General features: G+C 46.5%; 1 protein-coding gene across 2 annotated transcripts in view; it reads right to left on the bottom strand.

The window, feature by feature from the left end:
- The window catches only part of CACNA1E (calcium voltage-gated channel subunit alpha1 E), a 316,273-nt gene that overhangs the window by 22,889 nt on the left and 270,368 nt on the right, over positions 1 to 23,016 (bottom strand). For both annotated transcript variants that reach the window (XM_087858243.1, XM_087858244.1), the window contains 7 exons: positions 19,387 to 19,470; positions 18,324 to 18,449; positions 15,236 to 15,301; positions 11,212 to 11,303; positions 10,466 to 10,631; positions 6,017 to 6,144; positions 774 to 870 (listed from right to left, as the gene is read on the bottom strand). In XM_087858243.1, coding sequence (XP_087714369.1) covers positions 774 to 870; positions 6,017 to 6,144; positions 10,466 to 10,631; positions 11,212 to 11,303; positions 15,236 to 15,301; positions 18,324 to 18,449; positions 19,387 to 19,470 — 759 coding nt within the window. The remainder of the gene's footprint in view (positions 1 to 773; positions 871 to 6,016; positions 6,145 to 10,465; positions 10,632 to 11,211; positions 11,304 to 15,235; positions 15,302 to 18,323; positions 18,450 to 19,386; positions 19,471 to 23,016) is intronic.

Here is a 23,016-nt window from a genome sequence, read left to right as displayed (position 1 = left end):
ACTTCCAATATACAACGCTGCTCTGAGCAAGCCATGGGAAATCCACCCGTAACTCCAGGGCCAGCCCCCATCATCAGTCAAGCCAAGAATGCAAATCTAATGCTGAGGGTAACTTGCACCCATTGTCACCTTTTCCCTTGTACTGACAAGAGAGCCCGGCAGCTGGGCTGATGAGGGAAGGGGGGCTGGATCCTTCCTCATGTATCATAGAGGTCATGTTCTTTTTTTCTGATACCTAGAAGGAACCATGCCACAGTTCCTTCCTATGTCAAGAAGAAATTTGTTAAGGATTTTCCTCTCTCCCAAAAATTTCTTGAACCATGTTTAAACAAATTTCTGCATTTATTTCCTTAGCTTATCTAACTGAAGTTTTTTTTTTTTTTTAATATATAGGCTCTGATAGCAGTTTTGCTGTAGGCTTCCTTCTTGCCCATATATGCTATCCTGCCGGCCACCACTCTGCCTCCTCTGAGGAAACACGCTCCTTAACATCTCCTTTCTGGTAATCTGCTCACAAGAAGCCACACGCTTGTAGAAATGCAGAATCACACGTAAAATGCCCCAGGGTGAAGTCTTTCCAACCATGCTTTGTATTGTTCTAGAACTCAGTATTTCCAGGAACCTTCCTTGCCCTTCGATCTCATTATTGCTTTCCCCCTTGGTTCCCTCCTCCACCTCCCCAGCCCAGCTTCCTCCCCATGTTCTGGCCTCCCCACAGCTGGGTCCCATTTCCTGTCGGTCTCTAGCCCAGAACAAAGGAAGGGGTGGTCTACCTTATATGCCACTTTGGAGGGACATCTCTTGCCGAGGCCTAGCGGTGGTGACATGAGAGTCAGCATTTCATACATCTCAGTGTAATGGATGCGGCCACTGCTCATGGAGGGGTGGTAAGTGGGGACGAGGTGGGTGGGCAGGGCAGGGAGGGTGGCAGGGTAAGGAACAGGAAGTGGGGAGAAGGATGCAGACCGGGAGGAGAGGAGAACAGGCATTCCCAGAGAGCCAAAACAAAACAAACAAAATAATACAGAAAACAGGAGAAGAGAAACAAAACAAAATGGACAAACAGAAAAAGAATAGGAAACCTGTTAATCAAGGCAAATCGTACGTGTGACTCCATCCTGGTGCGGATTTATATCACGCCCCACACAGACCCGGGAACATTGGTGGCAACCTTTTGGTCCCTCTGACTCTAGTGCGCAGTCGTGGGGACTCATTTTCTCCTCCTGGACGATTATGACCCTACTTGGCTCTTCACTCTATCCATCCCCCATTCAACACAAGCTTGTTTGCAATTCCCAGGGCTGTGTGTGAGCGGTATAAAACGGATAGACGGCGCTCCAGCCACGGGTTAGGATTTCCGGCCCCAGCGGGCATGGGGCCCCGACCTGGAAGTCGGGCCTTTCTCCTTCTCTCAACCCACAGGCAGAACGTCGTGTATCCCCCTCTGTGGTGTGTGTGTGGCAGGAGGCGGCAACTTGCACTGCAAGTGGTGGGCTGCTTTTCCGCGACGGCCCGTTGCTTCCACCTGGCTCTGTGGAGAAGTGTGCTCTTTACTCCCAGCATGCCCCGGGGCGATGGCATGCTGGCGGATAGGAGAAACCAAACCAGGAGGAGGAAGAGCATCTCGCATGCCATGCTGCCCTCCCGGCTCTCCCCACATGCGGCTGCAGGTTTCACTGGGGTGCGGTTTAAAGAGTGTCAGCAGAGGCAGCTGTTTGGCCTCCTGGATACGGAAGTCATTGTGTCGCCACCCCCAAGCCGGCTCCTTCCCGTTGCCCACGCTGGCATCTTCCTGGGCCTACGTCCTCGGCCAGCTGCCGGACCGAGCTATGCCCAGAGAGTCCACCCTTCCCTCCTGCAGCACCAGGACAGGCTTCCTTATCTAGCGGGCTTGGCCTCGGATGGCGGATTGGTAGAGCCACTCCTGTTCGAGTTCCCCGGGGCTGGCAGAGCTGCAGAGGGGGTCCCATGTGCCCCTGACCAACATCCTTGGTCTCACAAACAAGCAGTGATGCGGCAGTTAGGACAGGCCACTTGGTCCCCTCAGCAACATAGGGAGGACCCTGAGGCAAGGACCCTGCTCTGGAGCCCTCTGCCACCTACGAAGCCCTTCCCAGACCCCCTAAGCTCCTGCGTTCTTCCACACGCCGAGGCTACCCTCTCTTACCACTCTGCCCCTTTGCTCTGATTCTTTATGGTGTCTCCCTTCCTTTCTACCCTCGAGCTTTTACAATCCCTTCTGGCCAATCTATCCAGGAGATGGAGAATGCGCAGAGGTAGGGTTGACTAGAATCACACTTTGCTACTTTACACATGGGAGGATGACACTATTTTTACCAAAAGGAGGCTCTCTGTTCTCTAGTGAAGGGAAACCAGTGAACACGTCTGCATTCTCTGGAGGACGGAGAGGTCCCTCTGGTGAAATCTACAGATTAAGGTGGAGTGGGGAGAGAGACAGAGTGTGTGAGAGTGTGTATGTGCGGTTGTGTGTGCATACACGTGTGACCGAGTGTGTGCATGCGTTGAAAAGTGAGAGAGGTCAAATTGGCCTTCTGTATGGAGTCCTTTTTTTCTGCCTTTCCCCCCCAGTGTGCCCTTCTTCCTTATGTAACAGCTGCTGGTTCTGGGAGGGTTTGGACCTCTTTAAACTCAAAGGAAAGCAACATGAAGGTTCCCTCATGTGGCGCAGTGGTGGTGGGGCAGAACGGAGAGGAGGGTTCGAGGTTGCACCCCACCGCCGGTCACGGCTGGGGACTGGGAGGCAAACCTTGCAAGCCACCCTGTAGGGGCAGTTCTCTCCCAGGCCCAGAGGCGGCGAGATCACCCGCACTAATTTGTACATATCCTTATACGGGATCCTGCCGCTGTAAAGGAAGCACAGGTGGGTTAATAGAGGACACTCAGAAAAGGGTGGGAAAGACATGACAGTTTAGCCATGACATTGATGGCTAGAAGAGGAAGAGCAGCTTTTTTCCCCCCTGGAACCTGGCAAAGCCAGACCAGGACAGACTGAGAACAGTAAGCATCAGAGAACCATCGCCTCGCTGAACTGCACTGCCTCCGATTTTCTAAGGAAATCAGAGCCCATCCAGTGCCCAAAGGGACTACCGAATGGCCAAGAGCCCCCCTAGATGCCTATCTGGCCCATGCTCGGCCAGATGCAGAAAATGGATGGTGGCTCGAGCCAGGCCTCGAAGAACACAGCTTGATAGTTGACAAAGGCCTCTGACAGCTGTCAAGAGCAGGTGCCAGGCTGCCGTGAAGTGGACTGCCCAACTGTGTGCTTTTCACAGACCCTGGCTGCAGTCAGCCACTTAGACCTGCCTGTCAGGGGCAGTGGGAAGACAGCATCTCTCTGCAGATGGAGAGAGACAAATTTCCCATTAGGCTAATTAGCAAGGAGTACCGTTTGCACAAGGGAACTTGCAAAGGGCTTTGCTTTTCGTGGTGGCAGGCTGTTCCCGAGTTCAACTTGGGCAGGCTGTGCTCTCCTCAGTGGGAGCCTGCCCGGATCTGTGCTCAGAGAGCAGCCTGGGAGGGCGCCGTGGCCATTCTCCCTCCAGCTTTGCTCCAGCCAGCCAAACCCACAGGCAGTCTGGTCAGACCCAGCTAGAATTCCAGAAACAATGTGACCTCTCTTACCAGCCTTCTATCAAGGGCCTGCTAGGGAGTCCTGGCTTTCTGCGGGAGGGACAGAATCAACAATGGGTTCATCTTCAGCGGCTGAAGCATCTGCTCTGTCAGAGACCAGAACAAGGAAGCAACATCCTGGGACGGACCATGGTTTCTACCTGAAATTATGAACCTGCATGTCCACCTCTGAGCAACCGGTCCTTGCCAGCAGCCATGGGAGGCTTTGTCCTAGCTTTACTCTTTCTAGTCTTCTCTTGATGTTGGTGTTAATTCCTCCTCTTTTTCTAAATAGTAGCTTGTCGGTACTTCAAGACTCTTGATTCTTGAGAGCAAGTTCAGTTAACCATTTGCTGTTTGTCTCCTGAGATTTGGATGTGGGTCGGTTCGTACAGCCTATAAGCTGGTATTCTCTGCATCCTCTATCAGTCTGCTTTTTGAAGATGTTGGCTCACGTTATCCCTGTTAGTTCTTCGCCCCACATCTCAAAGAGAAGGCCAATGAAACTCTAACCAGCCTGTTATGCTGTGAATTTCGAAGCAGAAGGGGTTCTCCTTTCTATTTTTGCTCTCTCATAGCTCTTAGATCTAAGTCTTATGATTTTTTTTTTTTTTTTTTTTTTTTAGTTCTCATGGAATTCTTTCTTCCCAGCAGCTGGAATGAGTGGGGAGGAGCATGTTTAATGCACAAGGATTTTGGGTCCCAAGATAACACGAAAGCACAGGAAGCTGGGATTTCTGAGAGCCAAGGACACCTGAGTGAGGCTAGGTGAGCAATGAACTCCTCTGCTAGCAGTTCTCTCTCAGGGGAGTGAAGACATCCCTTCTCAGGCTCCCCATCTCATGGCCATCCATGCTTTACAAACCTATGTTCCATAATTTTTGGTTGCTTTCCTATATGGTTATTGTCAGTTGTAACAACAATTATACACATGAGCTAATATAATCCACACAGCCACCCTTCAAGGTAAGCAGGGCATCGTTATCACCATTTTACAGATGAGGAAGCTTAGTGTGATTAAGTGACTTGTCCAAGGCCATAGGGCCAATTAGATGCAGGCCCTGCCTACATTCCCTCTAACACAGCTCCCGTGGCTTTCTTAGCAGCCTATCTACCAGAAAGTAGACCCAGAAAGTAAGCGCCATTGCTCAGCCATTGTAACAGGAATGGATCTGGAGAACTTCATGCCCTAAGTCATTAATGATTACTGAAGGGAAGAAGAATTCTGATTCACTCTTCCAACAGTTGACCCAAGTTCACAGGAGGGTAGATTTTAGGAAAAATCTCAGATTATGAAGGGGCTCCAGGTGGAAGCAACGTGGGCCATTTCTGTGAAGGATGGCATTTCTTGTAGTGTTTTTAGAGGGGGACCAGAATAGGTAGATTGGTGAGATAAAATCCTAAAGCTGAAATGACATGGGACAGAAAAGTTCCTGTGGAGACAGTGCTCCCAGAACGGTCACCCTGTCCTCAACCATGAGGGGCCAAAATGCTGCCTTTGTGCTCTAAAGCAGGGATCAACAAATTTTCTCCTGTTAAAGGGTCAGGTAATATTTTTGACTTTGAGGGTCACACTGTCTTTGTCACAACTATACAACTCTGCCTTATAGTGTGAAAGCTGCCATAGACCATACATGAATGAGTGGGTGTGGCTGTGTTCTAATAAAGCTTTATTTACAAAAACGGGCAGTGGACCATGTTTAGCCCCAAGGCTGTAGTTTGCCAACCCCTGCTCGAAAGCCCAGAAGGCACATCACTTGAGAAATATTGGACAGTGAAAGAAATCTGGGGAGGTTATTCACGCAAATTCTTGCCACGTAATCCAATTCTATGCAATAAAAATCCTCAAGTGTTTAAGGGATCAGTTGGAAGAACGACTTGCTTGGTTTTTAACATAATTTTAGAGTTATCTCAAACAGTATCTTTCGAGAGGGATGAGAGAGACAAAATGCTGTTGGCACTGACCATGATGGCCAGATGTTCAACTGGCCCAGAAAACCCTTGTCAACCCACCCCTCTCCTCACTCTGGTGACTCAAAGGAGTCCACTAACCACTGGCAGGGGAAAAAAAGAATAAAATTACGGGAAGCTCCTCTGGCAACTAAAACCAACCACTCTGAGGTACAGACTGTGTGATGAGATTGGCAAAGAAAAGGAAAGCCTGTCACAGAAGGAATGAGAGGGGAAATGAAGATAAAGAAGCTATGTTTTTGATGACTGGCCTGATAGCAGAGCCAATCTGAGGGCCTGGGCTCTCCCACAGGCCACGATGGAGAGGAATCTCCTCTCCTTCTGTAACAGGCAGGCATCCGCTTCCAACCCCTTCATTGGGAATGCAGAGGCCCTGGATACGGGCCCCACTGGGATGGCCGAGAGGCCTACGCACCATGCAGCTCTGTCATATTCCGCCCAGACGCGGACAAACTCGTCCAAGTGGTGAGGCCCTAAGATGGAGGAGTCCCGAGTCAGGTACTCAAAGTTGTCCATGATGACGGCCACGAACAGGTTGAGCATCTGGAGGGCAAGGGGGAGAAGAGGGGTTAGGGGAACCTAACACAGGAAAGCGGGTTTCTAGGCAAATCAAGAATTCAAAAGTTTGTGAGGCTGAAGTTCCTAACTAGAGCACTGCTGATCTTGCTGAATGCAGTATCTTTTCATTATAACTTCCACACATTTCATTGTGGGAGCTTTATTATTTCGCTCTTCAATGCCACTTTATATTTGCAAAGAACTCCACAGAAAGTCACTTTATCTGTTCAATGAATTTAATTGATTTGCAGCAGAGGGAGCAGCAACAGCGACAACATTCTCAAAGTCAAGGCCTAACACCGACCCTCCCTTTCAGCCTCCCCCGTCCCCACCCCTTGCTCCACAAAAGGAGCCAACAAGAGAACTGGTGAGGTGTCTTAGAGCTCACTGCATAGCTTACTATGTGATGACCTGGAAGCTGTTCATGCCCCTCAGTGGCTTCCAAAACCCTCTTCTCTCACTTATTTGTTCAACATTTCTTGTGCACCCACTGTGTTGTAGAGATCCAAGTGTAAGGATGGGAAATAAGAAAGCTGCTGTCCAGAGATTCATTCCTATGCCTCGCACATTGCTTAAAACACAGCAAGCCTTTACTAGATGTTACTACTTGAATATTCTTAAAGACTTCCTTAGTATTTAGCAGAGACCGTGATGTATCAGGAACATATAAATGCTATAAATCTTTTTAGGAGCCAAGAGAGAAGTGTACTCAGGTTACACTGGGATCAGAAAGGAGTATGGATGTGAATTTCACATAATTTCCAGTTCATGAAATATTATCCAACTTTTGATTTTTTTTCTGTAACCATTTAAGAATATAAAACCCATTGGTAGCTCAGGGGCCATACAAAAAGAGGTGGCAAACCAGATTTGGCCCTTGGGCTACAGTTAGCCCATTTCTGGTCTAAATTATGAAGAGGCAACAGAATCAACCAAAAGAGAGACCGAGGTATGGTTCTTCCAGAAAGAACCCTGGGCAGCAGTGCAGTGGGTGCACAGGAGACCTGTGGGGAGAGTTTTGCGGTGCTCCTGGACCAAGCCAGTGGCAGGACAGCAGTGGACAGAGTTAAGAATCAAAGGACATGGAATTGACAGAACCTGGGCACAGTGAATAGCACTCTAGTGTTGCTTCTTGCCTGCCTAACGCTAATTTACTGTATGTCTGGTCTCCTGGGGACCCCACCCCCTGCCTATTCCCAGTTAACATGGCTCAGTGGGGCATCACCTATGACCTGGGCCTCAGCCATTGAATCCCATTCCCCTGGGCCACAGTGATTGGTGATCCCATCATGGCCAATAAAATGGTATTGGACCTTCTGGGCAATAGACTTGTTCTTCCCTGTCAGTCTTGAACGTGTAAGGATTGGGGTCTAGAACTTCTGCTACAACCATCTTGGAGCCACAGTTTGGGGTGTTTGAGGAAAGAACTCTCATGGAGGAGCCTGGAGGAAGAGATACACAGAGAGAGAGAGAAAAACCTGCTTATCCCTCTCCTGCCCCAGGACTCTTCATTTATATGTGCCTGTGAAATCCCTTTCTGCTTCGGCCAGATGGAGCTGGGCCTTCTGCCACTTACGAATGAAAGAGTCCTGCCTGAAGATGGGGTTAGAGAGTAGGCTCTCTGTTGGTTCCCAGGTAGATGGAGATGCCAGGTATACAGATGGCAAATGAGATAAGGAGAAAGTCAGGCGCCTGGGTGGCTCAGTAGGTTAAGTGTCTGCCTTTGGCTCAGGTCATGATCCCAGGGTCCTGGGATTGAGCCCGCCCTTGGGCTGCCTGATCAGCAGGGAGTCTGCTTCTCCCTCTGCCCCTCACCCCACTCTCCTGCTCTCTCTCTCAAATAAAAATGTCTTAAAAAAAAAGATAAGGAGAAAGTCTGGAGACAGGACATGGCTGGAGTCTTCTCAGAGTGTCTTTACTGAGAAACTATTGCCTGCATCCTGACAACCATCTCGTTCCTGCCTGCCTTCCTCCTTCCCGCCGCCTAGGATACACGTGGAGGCCTGGAGGTCTGGCCCCTGGAGGTGGTGTCTGGGGCGCTAACCATCACAAACCTGTACCGCCTTCCTCCAGACCTCACTGGTATGGGAGGAGAATAAACCTCCCTCCTGGCTAAGCTGCTGATATTTGGGGAGTTCTGTTTTGTGCCACTGAACCTAACCCCAGCATGGGCCAGCCTCTCTTTCTGTCACTGACACTGGAGCCAAAGTGGATACACTCCACCACTGCCTGGGTTATAAAGGGGTTTCCACACATACACACGTGCGTTTTACACTCCTTTCAAGGTACTTACTATTCATGTTAACAAAATCTTTGCTTTACATTTGAATAGTCTTTCATAGTGCGCTGTGCACACTCAAAACTTTTATCTGTTTTAATGCTGCTCTAACCTCGTGAGGCAGACTTAATTACCACCGGCCCCTCGAGGACATGAGTGCTTCCTAGACACACTCGTATTCTCAGCTCCAAGCGCACAGCCTGGCACATCACAGCGTATCAGTAAATCTTTCTGGAGTGGTTGGTTTGAGCGAAGAAGCCGTGTGACTTGCCCAAGGTCACAAAGTCAGTCTCCCATAGGGCTGAGATTCGAAAGCAGATCAGCTCACACTGAATATAGCCTCTTTAAAAATAACACGCATGTGAATTATGCAGCACCCTCCATCCCAAAATTCTAGAAGTACCTTTATAGTCTCTAATGAATTTTCCAGTTATAGCTTTGGTTTCTTTTTAAATATTTATTATTAAACACTTACACCATGGAGGATAAAACTGAGCTGTCCACACGCCCTTCTCTGTGCTCCTCCGTAGCACCCTACAACAGCCCCATCAACAAGCACCAGCACCCCTGTGGGCCTTCCTCCCTTTGCCTCTGGTTGACAGAGAGACTGTCACCCACTCACAGCTTCACCCCCGTGCCTCTAAGATGCTGTTTTGTGTTTTTTTTTTTTCATTGAAAAACCTTTCACACCCACAAGAAGGGAGTATATTAAAACACATGTACCCGCTCACCATGCAAATAATACCCTATTATCAAGTCATTTTTCCTCCCATTTACAGAAGCTACAAAAGGGAAGGTGTTTGTCCATGCTAGAAGAGCAGCAAAGCCAAGACCACAACATAGGCTACCCAAGTCTCCAGCTGGCTCACTCCCTGCTAGGTTAACCTGCTGGCCACCCTCAAAAGTCTGCCTGCAAGCCACACCAGAGAGCTTCTCTCCACCGGAGAGCTGAACACATGGCAAATCCCTCGTGATCACTTTAGAGAGGTAGAAATGCCTGGACATGACCTGATTCATTTGCTGATGCACGGCTGTGAAGTTAACCACTTCTCGGTGGCATGCTTTAGTTTTTGATTTTTTTTTTTAGATTTTTATTTATTTATTTGACAGAGAGAGCACAAATAGGCAGAGAGGTAGACAGAAGGAGAAGCAGGATCCACGCTGACTAGGGATCCCGACTCGGGGCTCGATCCCAGGACCCCAGGACCATGACCTGAACCAAAGGCAGATGCTCAACCGAGCCACCCAGGTGCCCCAAGTTTTAGATTTTTGTACAGCGAGTGACATGAGCAATGAAGCCACGCTGAGGGATGTCAGGGTGGCCAGAAACACCAGACCAACCCTTGAATAGATCTGCTAGGACCTCATCTAGGATTGTGCAGGGTAGAGATTTTTAGAGGCCAGGGTGCTGATTCATGCATTCTCCCAAAGAACAGATTAAGAAGGCACCGAGGGCTTCTCACCATTTTATAAGTGGGCGTGCTCCACATACGTCACTCAATATTTACTAATGCTCAAAGCGATCATTTCCTTTCACGTCTCTCAAGCTGGCCAACTGTCGTCAAATATAATGACATAAGTCAAGAGACTGCATCTGTGACACTGTATCTTGTCACCACTCTACTCTTAGTAATCCCATCACTTTATATTTCCGAGGTGCCTTTTCCCAACAATTTGAAAGGCTCCAAAAGAGAGATAAGATATTCTTAGTCCTACCTGTAGGATAAAATACCTGAGGTACAGAGAAGAAAGATGTACTCTGGGCCACAACAGATTCAACATGAAACTCAATACTCTATTCCCTAAATTCCACTCCACTGGTCATTCCTTCTCATAGCAATCCTTCCCTAGAGGCAACAAAAACTGTTCGGTGGCAGCCAGGGGAAGTCACTCACCCGGGAGTCTGCTATGCATCCTGGCCTTTAAGAGTTGGTTGGAGGGTGGAGTGGGGTGGGTGGGGTGGGTGGGGTGGGGTAGGGTAGGGCAGGGCAGGCCGCATCTTGAGCCAAGAATGCCCGGTTTGCTCACCAAGAAAGAGCAGAAGAAGATGAAGGAGACAAAGTAAACGTAGGCCAGGTCTGTGCCACAGCGCTCATTCTCGTTCTGCCCTGAAGGCGCGGTGGTGTCGGGTTCGCAGCCTTTCTCCCCAAGGCACGACAGCATTATCTCCTGCCAGGCCTCACCTGTGGCACTCCTGAGCCCCAGAGACATTTTGGTTAGTAGTAGCAGGTCTGCATGTCTCATCCTTTCCTTGGCCCTCCTTCGCAACTCACCCACCCCTTTCTCTTCTCTGCTGGTTTCCTCCCTCTAGTGCTTTCCAACCAGAGATGGAACATGCCAAGGAGGTCTCACTTGGGCTTTGCCACCTCACCCACTGCTTCTCTGTCTTTTCAGGAGTGTCCGCTGGCAGTGACAGAGATAGTGGTGGGACTGTCTAAGACCCCACATGAACCTGGCATTCAGGGTTTCAGACCTTAAGTGGAATTTGATCTGGAGGAAAGTGTGCTCACCTTCCCCACTCAGAGTCCCGGCACACATGTTCTAAGCTTGCAGCTTACAAATTACCTACTGAGTCAAAGACGTTGAGGAAACTTCCTCTTGTCATCGAAGCAGCTTTTCAGAGCTATTGCCCTTCCCCACCCCTGCCTCCACTCTACTGTATATCTTAATAGGAGCAGAGCCAGCAGAATAGAGACAAACAGGAGGAAAAGGCAGACTAACTCTGTCTCCCTCGACAAGTGAGCTCCAGCTACAACAGTTATGCATTCAGATACCTGAAGAGTAACATGAGGGACCCAAAGAAACTCCGGAAGTTGTTGTGCCGGTTGATGTGACTCTCCTCATCTAATTTTATGTTTCCAAATACCTTGAAAAGAAAAACAAAAACCAAAGAGCATTACTGAGCTGCGTGATGTCCTGCACATGAATGTTAGATGCACCTGCCTCTACTCGGGTTGGCAAATCCATATGCATGGCCCTTCCCAATGGCCTAATCCTGACGCAGAGAACTCAAACCCAGACGGCCTGGTGGATCCCATGTTCCCGGGCTGCTGTGAAGAAGTAATTACATTTTCCAGGGCAGCAAAGGGGACCCAGGACCATAGAAGGCAAGATCTTTTAGAAGTCACTCTGCCTGTAGGTAGTTCCTCCCATACTTAATTTGGTCTTTTTATTTCCACGGTACCTGTCACTATGGTACTCAAGCAGTCTGTCAAAGACGTACCCCATCACAGAAGACAGGAAAGGAACTACCCCTCTCTTCCTGTCTCAGGTAGTAATGATGGGAGCATGTGTATTTGCAGAAGATGTGATTTATGGCTTGGGCTGATCCCACTGTCCTGGAATTTGCAGGCAGTTTGGGTCAGAGAGGGGCACCACGATCTTCCTTGGATATGTTCCTATCCAGAGAGTCAAACTGAGAAAGTCTTGTGGACTCTAGTCCACGAGAACAAAGGCACACAAAGCCAAGTCTGGCCAAGAGGATGAAGAAAGTCAGCACAACCGGATACTTAGAAAAGGAGAAAGAAAATGAATTTGGGTAGATCTGACAATGGAATGAGTTTACTCATCTGCTATTGGTTGTTGAGCTCAGGATGGGGTCACCATGCAAATTCATGTGAAAAAAGAGGGAAAACTCAGAGATATTTCTCCATAGAACGTGAATAATGTTGAACTTTAAGACCCTAAGTCTCTTCAGATGAGAAGGGCACCCTTCCACCTGCACTTCCTGCCCCCCAACCACGTTTCAGGTGTCAGGATCTAGTCTCACAAGTCAATGTTGGTACAACCAAAGGCCTACAGGTCACTTTCCAGCCATTTGAGACAATTTCCAGCCTATACAATATGACATGCTTCAGTTTATCTAATATACTCTAAATGGAACACATTTTCCCCCCTGAACAGTTTTGAGAATGTGCAATTGAGGAACAATCTCTGCCCCCAGCTATTTTGCTCAAATAACTCCCACTGACACCTGCTTTGGGAATTTGTTCTCAACACTTTTTCAAAACCCAAATACTACTTGTCTCCCAGGGAGAATGGAAGTGGCAAGCAAGGCAGCACCGGGGAAGAAGGGAAGGAGGAAGATAAGAGGGTGGAGGGCCCACAAACAGAAATAGTAGCACTGACAGAGTCCCCACTACGTTTAGTTCTAGGCACCCCAGGAGGAAATCGTCACACTTCCTTGCCTATGTTCACATCACCGTCTCTCCTTTTCACCCTCTTGGTCCAGCTTCCACAATTTATCCCTCATTCATCACATCCACACAATTTTCAGTGTTTTTCTTTTTTTCTACCTATGACAGTCCTGAAGCCATCATCAATTGTCCTCGTTATGATTTTCTCAAACACCTTACCAGTCATCAACTAGTTGGAGGGCATGCTGGGATTCTGCATGAGGCATGTGTCTAACGGTCAAAGAAACTGAAGCTGTTTGGTATCTACTCTAGTTTTCAAGCCAAAAATGTATAAATGTATACTTATTGTGAAGGCAGTCTTTAATTTTTTTTTTTTTTAGCTTTTCACTTAGCTCTTGTCCCAAACCAAATTTCTTACACCAAAAGGGCTTGAAAGAGAAAGAAGGGACACCGAGACCCACCAGAAAACCTAATGGAAGTGTAAGCTTAAATCTATTTTCACTTGGAATCACAGAACTTTGGCACACAAAAGGATCCGTGAAGACATCTAACCAACTCTTCTACTGTATTGGTGGGGGTGTTAGGGCCCAGAAAGGCTCAGTGACTTGACCAAGTTTGCATAGCTGGTCAGTGGAGGAGCTGAGGCTGAAAGCCTCCTAATGATCTGTGGCCCCAGGACTCTTTCCCATACCCAGCAAGTTACTCCTTCCTTCCATCTTCAGATTCCTCTGCAAAGCTCTCTTCTTCCAAGATGCCTGTGAAAGTTCAGAATAATTGTTCTTCTCATAGATACATCCTGTTCCTATTTATATCTTTCCAATATGTCTCCTGCCTTTATGTCTTTCTGTTTGGATGGATCCCTCTGCTTTGTTGTCACTATACCAGATACAATTTCTCTAGTCACAAGCTAGGTGTCAGCAACGTGCTTGGTGCAGGGTCTCCATCATGGACCAAGAGGAAGATGGCCATCTAAAGGCAAATCACAGGGGGAAAGCCATTTGTGTCCCTGCGTAATAGAAATACTGCTCTTATTTTTTTTGGAAAGAAGTCTAAGGGCAATAAAATATTAGACATTGCACTTATTGTAAAGATCACAATTTCATGACTGAACAACTCCCACGTCCCCCTAAAGGGTCAAAGAAATACTTGTATTTGCTTGTTGGTGGGAGGAGAGAACATGCAGTACAGTAAGAATATGGGCTGTGCAGCAGACAAAGCTAAATTTAAATCTCAGCTCTCCCACTTACTGAGCCCTTGAGCGTGTTATGTTACTTAACTATGCTAAGCATCAATGGAGTCAATGAAACCCACCCATAAACATTTTCACATCACTCCTGAATACATTAGTCATGTACCGTATGTGTGCCTGCAGATAGGGAGGAAGGGTGGGGGTAAGAGCTCACATTTAGGACAGTGTCTGACACAGCTAGGAATTCAAGTGATGGCAAACAGCCTTATCATCATTATCAGCAATATCAAGAACAGTTTAGTACTGGAGATGATGTTATTCTAGTTTATTTTGATTGATGATGAAAAGGAGGTAAGAGCTATTTTTAGGCATGGGCAAAAATTGATTAAGTTTCTATTTGGCTGTTCAAAAACATTTCAATTCTAGAATCAAATATTTGAGAGTTAGAAGAGCCTTAATAGACATCATCAAGCCAATCAGCAATTTCAGTAGGGATTCCGCTCACAACACAGCCCTGACACCATCATGACATCGCTACTGAAATATCCGCATTGAAGGAGAACTCACTACTTCTCAACCAAGTCCCACACTTTTTGACATTTGACATTCTGCTGTCTTTTTGGAGAACAAAAATCTCTCCAGGAATGGGGTTAGAAGATGAATAAAATTAAGAAGTGCATGCAAGAGAGAGGAGAAAGACAAGAGACATTCCAGAGAAGCTCTGGAAAAAGGCTGCTGATGCAGCAAGCCTGGCAGATGTGCGCAGTGGCCCCGGATGGCAGATACTATTGAGAGGACAGCTGGCAGTCCAAAGGCGGCCAGACTGTCTGACTGCAGGAGACTGCCACTTGGCTGAATTTCCATGCTGGGGTGTAGTCTCCACATCTTCAACTCAGAAAGTTCGCCTCCCTGAGACAGGCAGACAATCTAGTGTATCCAACTGGATAGGTTCATCGGATGAATTGCAGGCTGTTTACAGGAGTCCACCTGTCACAAATGCCAGTCGCTTCAGAAAGATCTTATGGCCTGTTCTGCTCGGTGGGCCTCTGGCTACCTGCATAAATGTCCAGGGTGGGAACCTGATGCACTTCTCAACTCTGAAACTGGAAAGGATGTGGTAACCCAAGAGAACTGTCCAGGAAGCTGCCTGGCCCTTTGAGAGGAATCAGCAGGAACATGGCCCTTGGGTATTCCTGGGATTAGGCAAGCTACTACGAACTCCAGGAGTTGTTCCCAGTGGTAGGTCTTAGGGCATAAATCTCAGCCATTCAAGACTTAACTCAGACACATTTTGTGTTGCTGTATACAAGAGAACAACCCTCTGACTTTCCTTCAGGTCTAGCTCAAATACGGGAGATCCTGAGACATGGACCATCACGAGCCTCACCCTCAGTCTTGTGTGCTCAGGCTGGTAAGCCAGTGACACTCTGGGCAACAAGTGTCCCCCACCAGGCCCCTGATACACAAGCTCACCTGCATCCCAATGATGGCATAGATGAAGAAAAGCATGGCAATCAAAAGGCAGACGTAGGGGAGGGCCTGGAAGGAAAGCAGAGACAGGACCATGAATTCAGAGGCAGACGGTCCCAGGCTCCACAACCCACAGTCACCAGCAATACTGGAACTCTTGCTCTGAGGCTAATTTAAATTGGGGGGGGTGGGCAGGAACTCTCTATTCCCTGGGGCTGTGCTGTTTCAGAGTGCCATAATTTGCAGATGTTCATGTCCTCTGACAGACAGGTAAGCTATTGTCCACAGAGAGGCTTGTCATTTACCTTCCCTCAAGAATATTCACTCACCCAGAAGTGTGGCCTAGATTTCCAAAGAGAGCTGAGGAAACATCCTGGGCTTGGGATGCACCCCACTTTGCATTGCAGAATATTAATAATGTGGGCAATTGTGATGCAAATTACATAGTAAGCACCTAGCTTTGGCTCCCAAATCACTGTATTACCCCTTCCCACTCCCTCACTCAATGCCAAGCCCATGATGGAGAATCTGAGGGCAAAGTAAACCAGCTGAGAGTCTCAGTTGTTCATCAGTTCGTAGAAGGCACCTTCATCTTCTGATGAAACATCTCTTTCCAATGTTTAAACTTCCTGACACTTCATTATGTGTCATGCAAAATTCTAAAGAGCCTTTGAAGTGTTAGCCGTGGCAAAACCCTGCCATAAATCCATGCGGCACAAAATTCCATATCGTACAAGCTAACTGCCATTCTGGGATAACATGTCAATTACAGGGGCAATGGGGCAAGTGAGGGAGATGGAAGGTAGGGAACTGGCCTCTGGCTGGGGGAGGATGCAGGGCAATTTGGCTTTAGGGCCAGGATGGGCTCTATAATTCTGGGGTGATCTCAGTGCTGACATGGAAGCCTCTCTCCTTTACCACCCAGTGAGCTCCCTGGAAGACAGTACAACTATGAGTCCCCACTCTATCTTGACTGTGTGCAGCGCGCATCCCAGGAGATCAATTGAAGGCTTTCAGACCGCAAGGGTAGGGCTTATCAACAGAGCCAACTAAATGAAGAGCCTTGGGAGACTTTTACAACTTGAAAAAAGGATAAAATTAAAATGCAACTGAAAGTTGCCAGGAGAATCCCCTCCCCAGTAAAGTGCTGACTCCCAAGGTCTGTGAAGAGAAATGGCTGCATTTAAAGGGGAAATGTGAAGACTCCATCTACTGGTAGAAGAGGGAAGGGAGATAGGTTTCTTACGCTCGAGGTGCTGCTACCTTCTCCCATCTTCTGCTTACTTCCTGCCCTTACTCCACCTTCCACACTCCAATGTCTCCAGTCCCTAGCTCATCTCTCCCTACCCCCAGTTTCTAGAAAAAGATCAAAGGTACATTCTGATCACCTCTGTTATCATGCTATAAATTCTAACTCACAACAAGGAAAAACAGGGAAGAATGAAGTAGGGGTCAGTAGTGGAGAACTGGGGGCTATGCTCATGGCTGGTGGGGGGTGGGGGGGTGGCTTGGGTAGGCCATGGCGGTGCTGGTTATAGTGTGTGGCTCCCTGCTGTGTATTTGCAGAGGCAGCCTTTGTGAAGCCCACTTTAAGAAAACAATTCTATATTGTGTCCTGGGACTGTTCCAAAAAGGAAACACCCATCCATCACGGTGTCATCTGGAGGCAGATTCACCTTGTCTTCCCTGTTCTATATTCACTGCAATAAGCCAACCACTTGGCCATCAATTTTTGACATGTTTTTCTTTGCCCTCAACAGTATACAGTTTTACAGAAAACTGGTGAGCATGATAACATGACAGGCTGACACATATATCTTGGGAGACTAACTGTAACTTGTTTAGAAGGTCTCTAGCAAAAAGGTTTTAGGAGTATCTTGTGTATCAGATTCTAAATCCAAATTCACCTGAGACTCGGTAAATTCTTACTAAGGTTTTAGATTTTTCCTCTGTCATTTAGCTTTGGCAAAATTCTTTTCATTGAAGTGAGGCCTCTGTGGGAGTGATGACACCAAACAATTACTCTGGATACGATAAAAATGTCAAGGTTGTTTGTAGGAGCCTGAACACCCTTACAACTGGTCTCACATATCAAACGCACAGGACCTCAATGGAGAATAAGTCAGGAATGATGGTGTGGGGTGAACACTTTTCCAAATGCTGAGAAACCACTGAATTCACTGGCTGACCCTCTCTAGTTCAATTAAAATACATAAATAATTAAAACGAAGGAGGCAATTTGGTAAATTCATGATTTCTCATCTTTGAATCAATGTCATCAAATTTATTTTTAAAACACATTCATCGAAAGCTTTTTTAATAAGAGGAAAAATAGTAGGCATTTGAACAGCACTTGGACCCCCAAAACTTTAAAAACAAACCATGATATCTGCAAGAGCCTGAAGACATTGAAATGTGTTTGGAAAACTTCTTTTGCAGGAAGTCTCTGCCATTGGAGTTGATTTCAGGTAGCCTTTAAACTTCTATTTCTTACACATACACCTCTGTATGGCCCCATGAGACTATTCAAAGAAGCTCACCACATTAGCCCTGCCCAAACATCCCATTAGATTGTAGGACACAGAGGTGACCATGGGCATGCCATACATTCAGTGGTTCAGGAAACACACACTGACAAAGACAAGGATAGGACTGTATGAATCATCCTGCAATCAAGCACAACTCAAGGAGTCCTTTGAAAAACTGTTCATGTGAAATCAAGCCATCGGCAAGTCCCTAAAAATACAGGAGCTGCATGACTCTAGGTATCTGGCTCTAGACACGGATGGGATTGCTTGGGGCTTTCTGGAATATCTGGAGAGGGAGTAGACCTCATTTACCAAGCCCTGGCCTCAGTGAACAGAGAAAATAAGGGAATTACAAAGTGGAGGTGTTTTTCCAGAATGAGATTCTATCCAGTTAGACACAAGTGGACTGCTGCCTGGTGGAGCTGCACTGTAACTGAGAACTGCTGTCTTTATTGAATGCATCTGACACTCATTTCTGGAGGTCAAGGCACTGTGTAATGATACGGTGTGGCCCGGCGGTGCTCTATCTGATAAGACAGATGGGAGGAGCTGGTGCCGCTTACCTTAAAGGACTGCACAAAGGTCCAAAGTAAAATTCGGATGGTGTAGCCCTGCCGTAGAAGCTTGATGAGGCGGGCGGCTCGGAAGAGCTTCAGAAAGCTCATATTGAAGCCACTGGTATTCACCAGCTGGTGGACCAAAAAGAAGCTCATAATTAGTGCCATTACGGTCATTTAGAACACACTAAGCACTAGTATTTGCATATTTATTCCTCATTCAAATCATAAAATTGGACATGGATTCCGTCTTGTGTTTTCAACTCCATCTCCAACTGATGGGGCAGGGAAGACCATCTCTCCAAGCCTCCCCAGGCCTGCCCTCTATTCTCAGGTAGGAGGTTCAGGTAGTACCCTAGAAGAGTGCCCTGCATGTATCAGATAAAACCAGCCTCTCTAGTCGTCCAAGGGGCCCTAGCGGTCCTAACTGCACTTAGATGCCAACGAGGTGACCGAATAATCCCTCTAGCACACATGACGGCCATGCCCACATTTGATGAGAGTTATAATGAGCTTGCCAAGTCTTCTTTAGGATAAACAAGTTTAGGGAAACAATTCAGGTCTGGAGGGTAACGATACTATGCCTCTTTTGTCTCTCCCAAAGAATCTAGAAGAGCACTGTGCACAGTAGCCCTCTTCTGGCATGTCTGTTGCACTGACGCTATCAGGTGGCTGCTGTTGAGTCATGCAAATGAAACAAAACCTTCCGCGAGACCCAGGATGTTTGCAGCTTGGGAGTGAGGAAATGAACTCCCAACACTTAGAGGGCTACAGATTTGGTTTGATGAGTTAAAAATGTACTGTATGGGGGTGACTGGGTGGCTCAGTCGGTTGAGTGTCTGCCTTTGGCTCAGGTCATTATATCAGGGTCCTGGGATTGAGCCCCACATCCAGCACCCTGCTCAGAAGGGAGTCTGCTTCTCTCTCTGCCTCCACCCCTCCCCCCTGTTCATGCTCTCTCTAATAAACAAATAAATAAATCTTTTAAAAAAATGGACTACATGCATAGAGGATTTTTTTATGCTACTCCAGGGCCAAGCTTCAAGACAAGGATGTATGAGCCACTCACCTTGCTGTCCGTCAGAATGATTTCTGTGATACTGCCAATCACGGTGATGAAGTCAAAGATATTCCAGGTGTCTCGAAAATAGTTCTGCCATGTGAATTCAGTCACAGGAACACCAGAAAAAGGAGGAAAAGAAAAAGAAATGGAGAAAAGACGTCTTTCATTACATAAGCTTGTCACTTGGAATTAAAATTCATCAATTCACATACAAGTTATTCTAACTTTGGCTTTAGTTTCCTATTTCTAACCGGAAATGCTATTTCTTTACTGATTTGGGAGTTTCTCATTTGGGAAGCAGTCCTCTCACTACTTGAAGACCTTGTTTTTGAAGCTGTCACTAAAAATCTGCATAAAAAATAGGTAAGAAAGATCTGTGGCCAAGAATATTACAAAGTCCAAAAGGGAAAGATCATCTTTGTCACCTACAAGACAATAAAATTATTTACAATATTACTCTAAGGTTTTCTACAACTTTTAAATTGTCTATATTATATCGTGTGACCCTATAAATATACGGTTCTGACTTTCAACTATTAAAATTCACAGAGATGTCTTAAGTCATTAAAGGCCAAAAGATGGGCCAAAAATCTTCTCCTAACTCCACAGGGCAAAAGGACAAATAGACTTAACCCTTTCCCTCTTTCTTGGCTCGTTACACCTTTTGAGTAATAAAATGAGTGGGTTGCAGAAGAAGATGGAGGAGAAAAAAAGGACCTGGAAAATGCACCATCCACGTAACAAACACTCTGCCTAACAGAGAGAGTAGGTAGTCTCTGCTCCCATCTCCAGTGATCAGGTGAACACAGAGCTTGGACTATATTCCTTAAAAGAAACAGGACACTTAACAGTGTCTAAGTCACTGGCTTGTTCTTGGGCAGCACCTCCCATAAAAGACTCTCAGAGCACTGCTGAAGTCAACCCCCCCACTCTCACAATGAGCATTAGTGAATTTTATAGTGTGTGCCAGATAAGAGCTAGGACCTTGGTGTTCTTTCACATTCTTTCAATTCATTTCTCCCATGGATCTTATGGTCATGATCAATACCCTATGTTCATAAAATAGTGGCAGGGTTGGCAACAAGAGTGGGCAGACACACGCAACAGTGAGAGGAAAAGAGTGTGGTGAGAGCAAAGCTTCATTCATTCATTCATTCATTCATTTATGAGAGTGAGCATGGTGGGGGGAGGTAGGGGCAGAGGGAGATGGAGAGAGAGAATCTCAAGCAGACTGCCTGCTGAGCGAGGAGCACCACACGGGGCTTGATCCTACGACCCTGAGATCATGACCTGAGCCAAAATCAAGAGTCACTTAACCAACTGAGCCGCCCAGGCCCCCCCCCACAAAGTTATCTTTAATAAGCACCTACTCAGGACTAGAGCCTTAGATGCCTTGGGTACACTGCCTAACTGGGTACACACAACAAAGTATCTAAGGCTAGAAAGCAGTTACCGCTCCTCATTTAGAACAACAAAACTAAGGCTTAGAGAGACTTGTCTGAATCAAAAGCCACCAGCACCTGCTGGGCATGCAGAGAAACAGGGAGTGGAACCAAGTCGAGTCTCTGAGTTCCTCAGTTCTCAGGGCTCTCCTATTCCCAACCTGGGCCAAGTTTCTTAATTCTTGGATAGGCCCCTATATAGTAGAGAGAACGTGACTCTAGTCTCAGAGGAGAGGAGCTCTGGGTTCTAGTTGAAGGGGATTTACGATACAATACGTTTTAGAACAGCACACTGTAGTGTGGACTAGTAGATTACTGTGGACAGACCATGGGATTTCGAGTCAGATTAGACCAGGATCTGAATGCTGGCTCTGCCTTTTAGTAACCTTGGGCAAAGTATTGAATCTTCTTGAGCTCTAGCCATTCCATAAGAGAAACTGGTAACACCTCTCTAAATAGAGCTGTTATGAAGCTAAAATGAGTAATATATAAAGAGTTTGGCATTTAATATGGCAACCAATGTTCATTCCTTTCTCCCTCTTTTTCCTTCTTCCTTTTTTATTCCCATCCCACTTTCCATTGCTACTGCCTTTTATTGTGTCATCTTTAAAAAGCTATACAATTTTCTCAACCTCAAGTTCCTCATTTAAATCAACATCAACAATGATAATGACGGAATCTGCCGTGTGTATGTCAGAGTCATTGAGAAGATCTAACAAAATAGTGTACATTAGGATATTCTGAAAACCTAGAGTTCTGTATCAATGTAAAGACTTATTTGGGAGTAGTGGTATCTTTAATCGTGTGTAAATGCCTCTAGACCTTGAATGAAAATATGGAGGTGAGGGTGGGAAGGAGGCAGGCTTTGGGGCAGAGTCTAGTTAAGCTTGTAAGGATGTATTCAGCGTTCACCGTGATTAGTGCACAGTTGGGGACTTAAGTCACAGACAATGTCAACAGCATATGCAAGTAATCAAGATGCATAGAAAAACTTCCCCTGTTGTGGCACCAGCTTGTCCCTCACTCTGCTCACCCTGCGCAGGGCTAGACTGTATTGTAAAGGCATCTTAGCTGGTGGTAGTTTCTTTTTACTTTTTTATTTCCCCAAGTCTCAAAATACTCAAAGGGGAGTCATGCGAACAACAATACAGCCACCTGCAATGGGTTCTCTTCAACTTTCCTCCCCAAAACATCAAATTAATGACTTTTCAAAGAACCATTAGAAGACCAAAAGCAACTCCCACAATCGACACTCACAATTATCAAGCCCAGCCCAGAGTCCCTGCTAAAGCTGCTACCAGACAAACCCCTATTTGGATAATAAGCAAAGTTTCTTTTCTTTCAGGGAAAGCCATATACACACATAATTTGAAATGGTAGCTCACACACTAAATAAGTGTGAAACAGCTGTCAAGTGGGTTTAACCACTGATCTCACTGTAAACGCTGAAACAAGGAGGGGGGTGGCAGAGAGAACTATTTTGTTTATAGGACACTGAAGCGAAGGGCTAGGTTTGCTTAACACTGTTGAGAGGAGACGCATGAATGTAATTGTAATTAATAGTTGAAGAGAAGTAAAAGACTCAGATAAGAAAAACTCATCCCAACCCTCCTCAAACCTAATTCCAGTATACCTACCTACCAATTTACCTTTCTCTCCCTTTCTCTCTCTCTCTCACACATATACACACACTTTAATGGTCATAAACCTTTGTAAGCTTAAGTAATAAACATTTATTTTTGTTATCAGAAATTGTGCTTCATGGGAGGAGGACAATTAGGTAAAGTCTAGTATTTGCTATGTTTGAGGGTAAGAGGGACAGACATTTTCCCATTTGAATTATAAAATCTTAGACCTTTTACCAGTAAATAAACATTCAAGGCTTATTAGTCCAATCTTTGTTTTGCTCCTTATTGACAAATAAATTGCAGTTTTAATAAGAATTTTGTCACCCCTCGACTGCTGACAGAGCCTGACAGGACCAGAGCTGATGGCTGGATGAATATGAAGCTGGGGATCTGGTTTTCTTTGCCCTTTCTCCTATTACCCTCACGCATCCTCTTGTCTCCCTGGCAGTTTGTTGAGCAGTTGAAACAGGCCCACAATTAGGTCAGGTGTGTGAACCATTGCTGAAAGAGTGGTAACCACTTCCCTTCCAACAAAGGCTGGGAACGCATCCAGAAGGAAGGGAAGG

Source organism: Ursus americanus, chromosome 2, assembly GCF_024610735.1.
Source record: "Ursus americanus isolate L20-20 chromosome 2, mUrsAme1.1.p, whole genome shotgun sequence".
Taxonomy (NCBI): domain Eukaryota; kingdom Metazoa; phylum Chordata; class Mammalia; order Carnivora; family Ursidae; genus Ursus; species Ursus americanus.
This window is presented reverse-complemented; position numbering and strand designations above follow the sequence as displayed.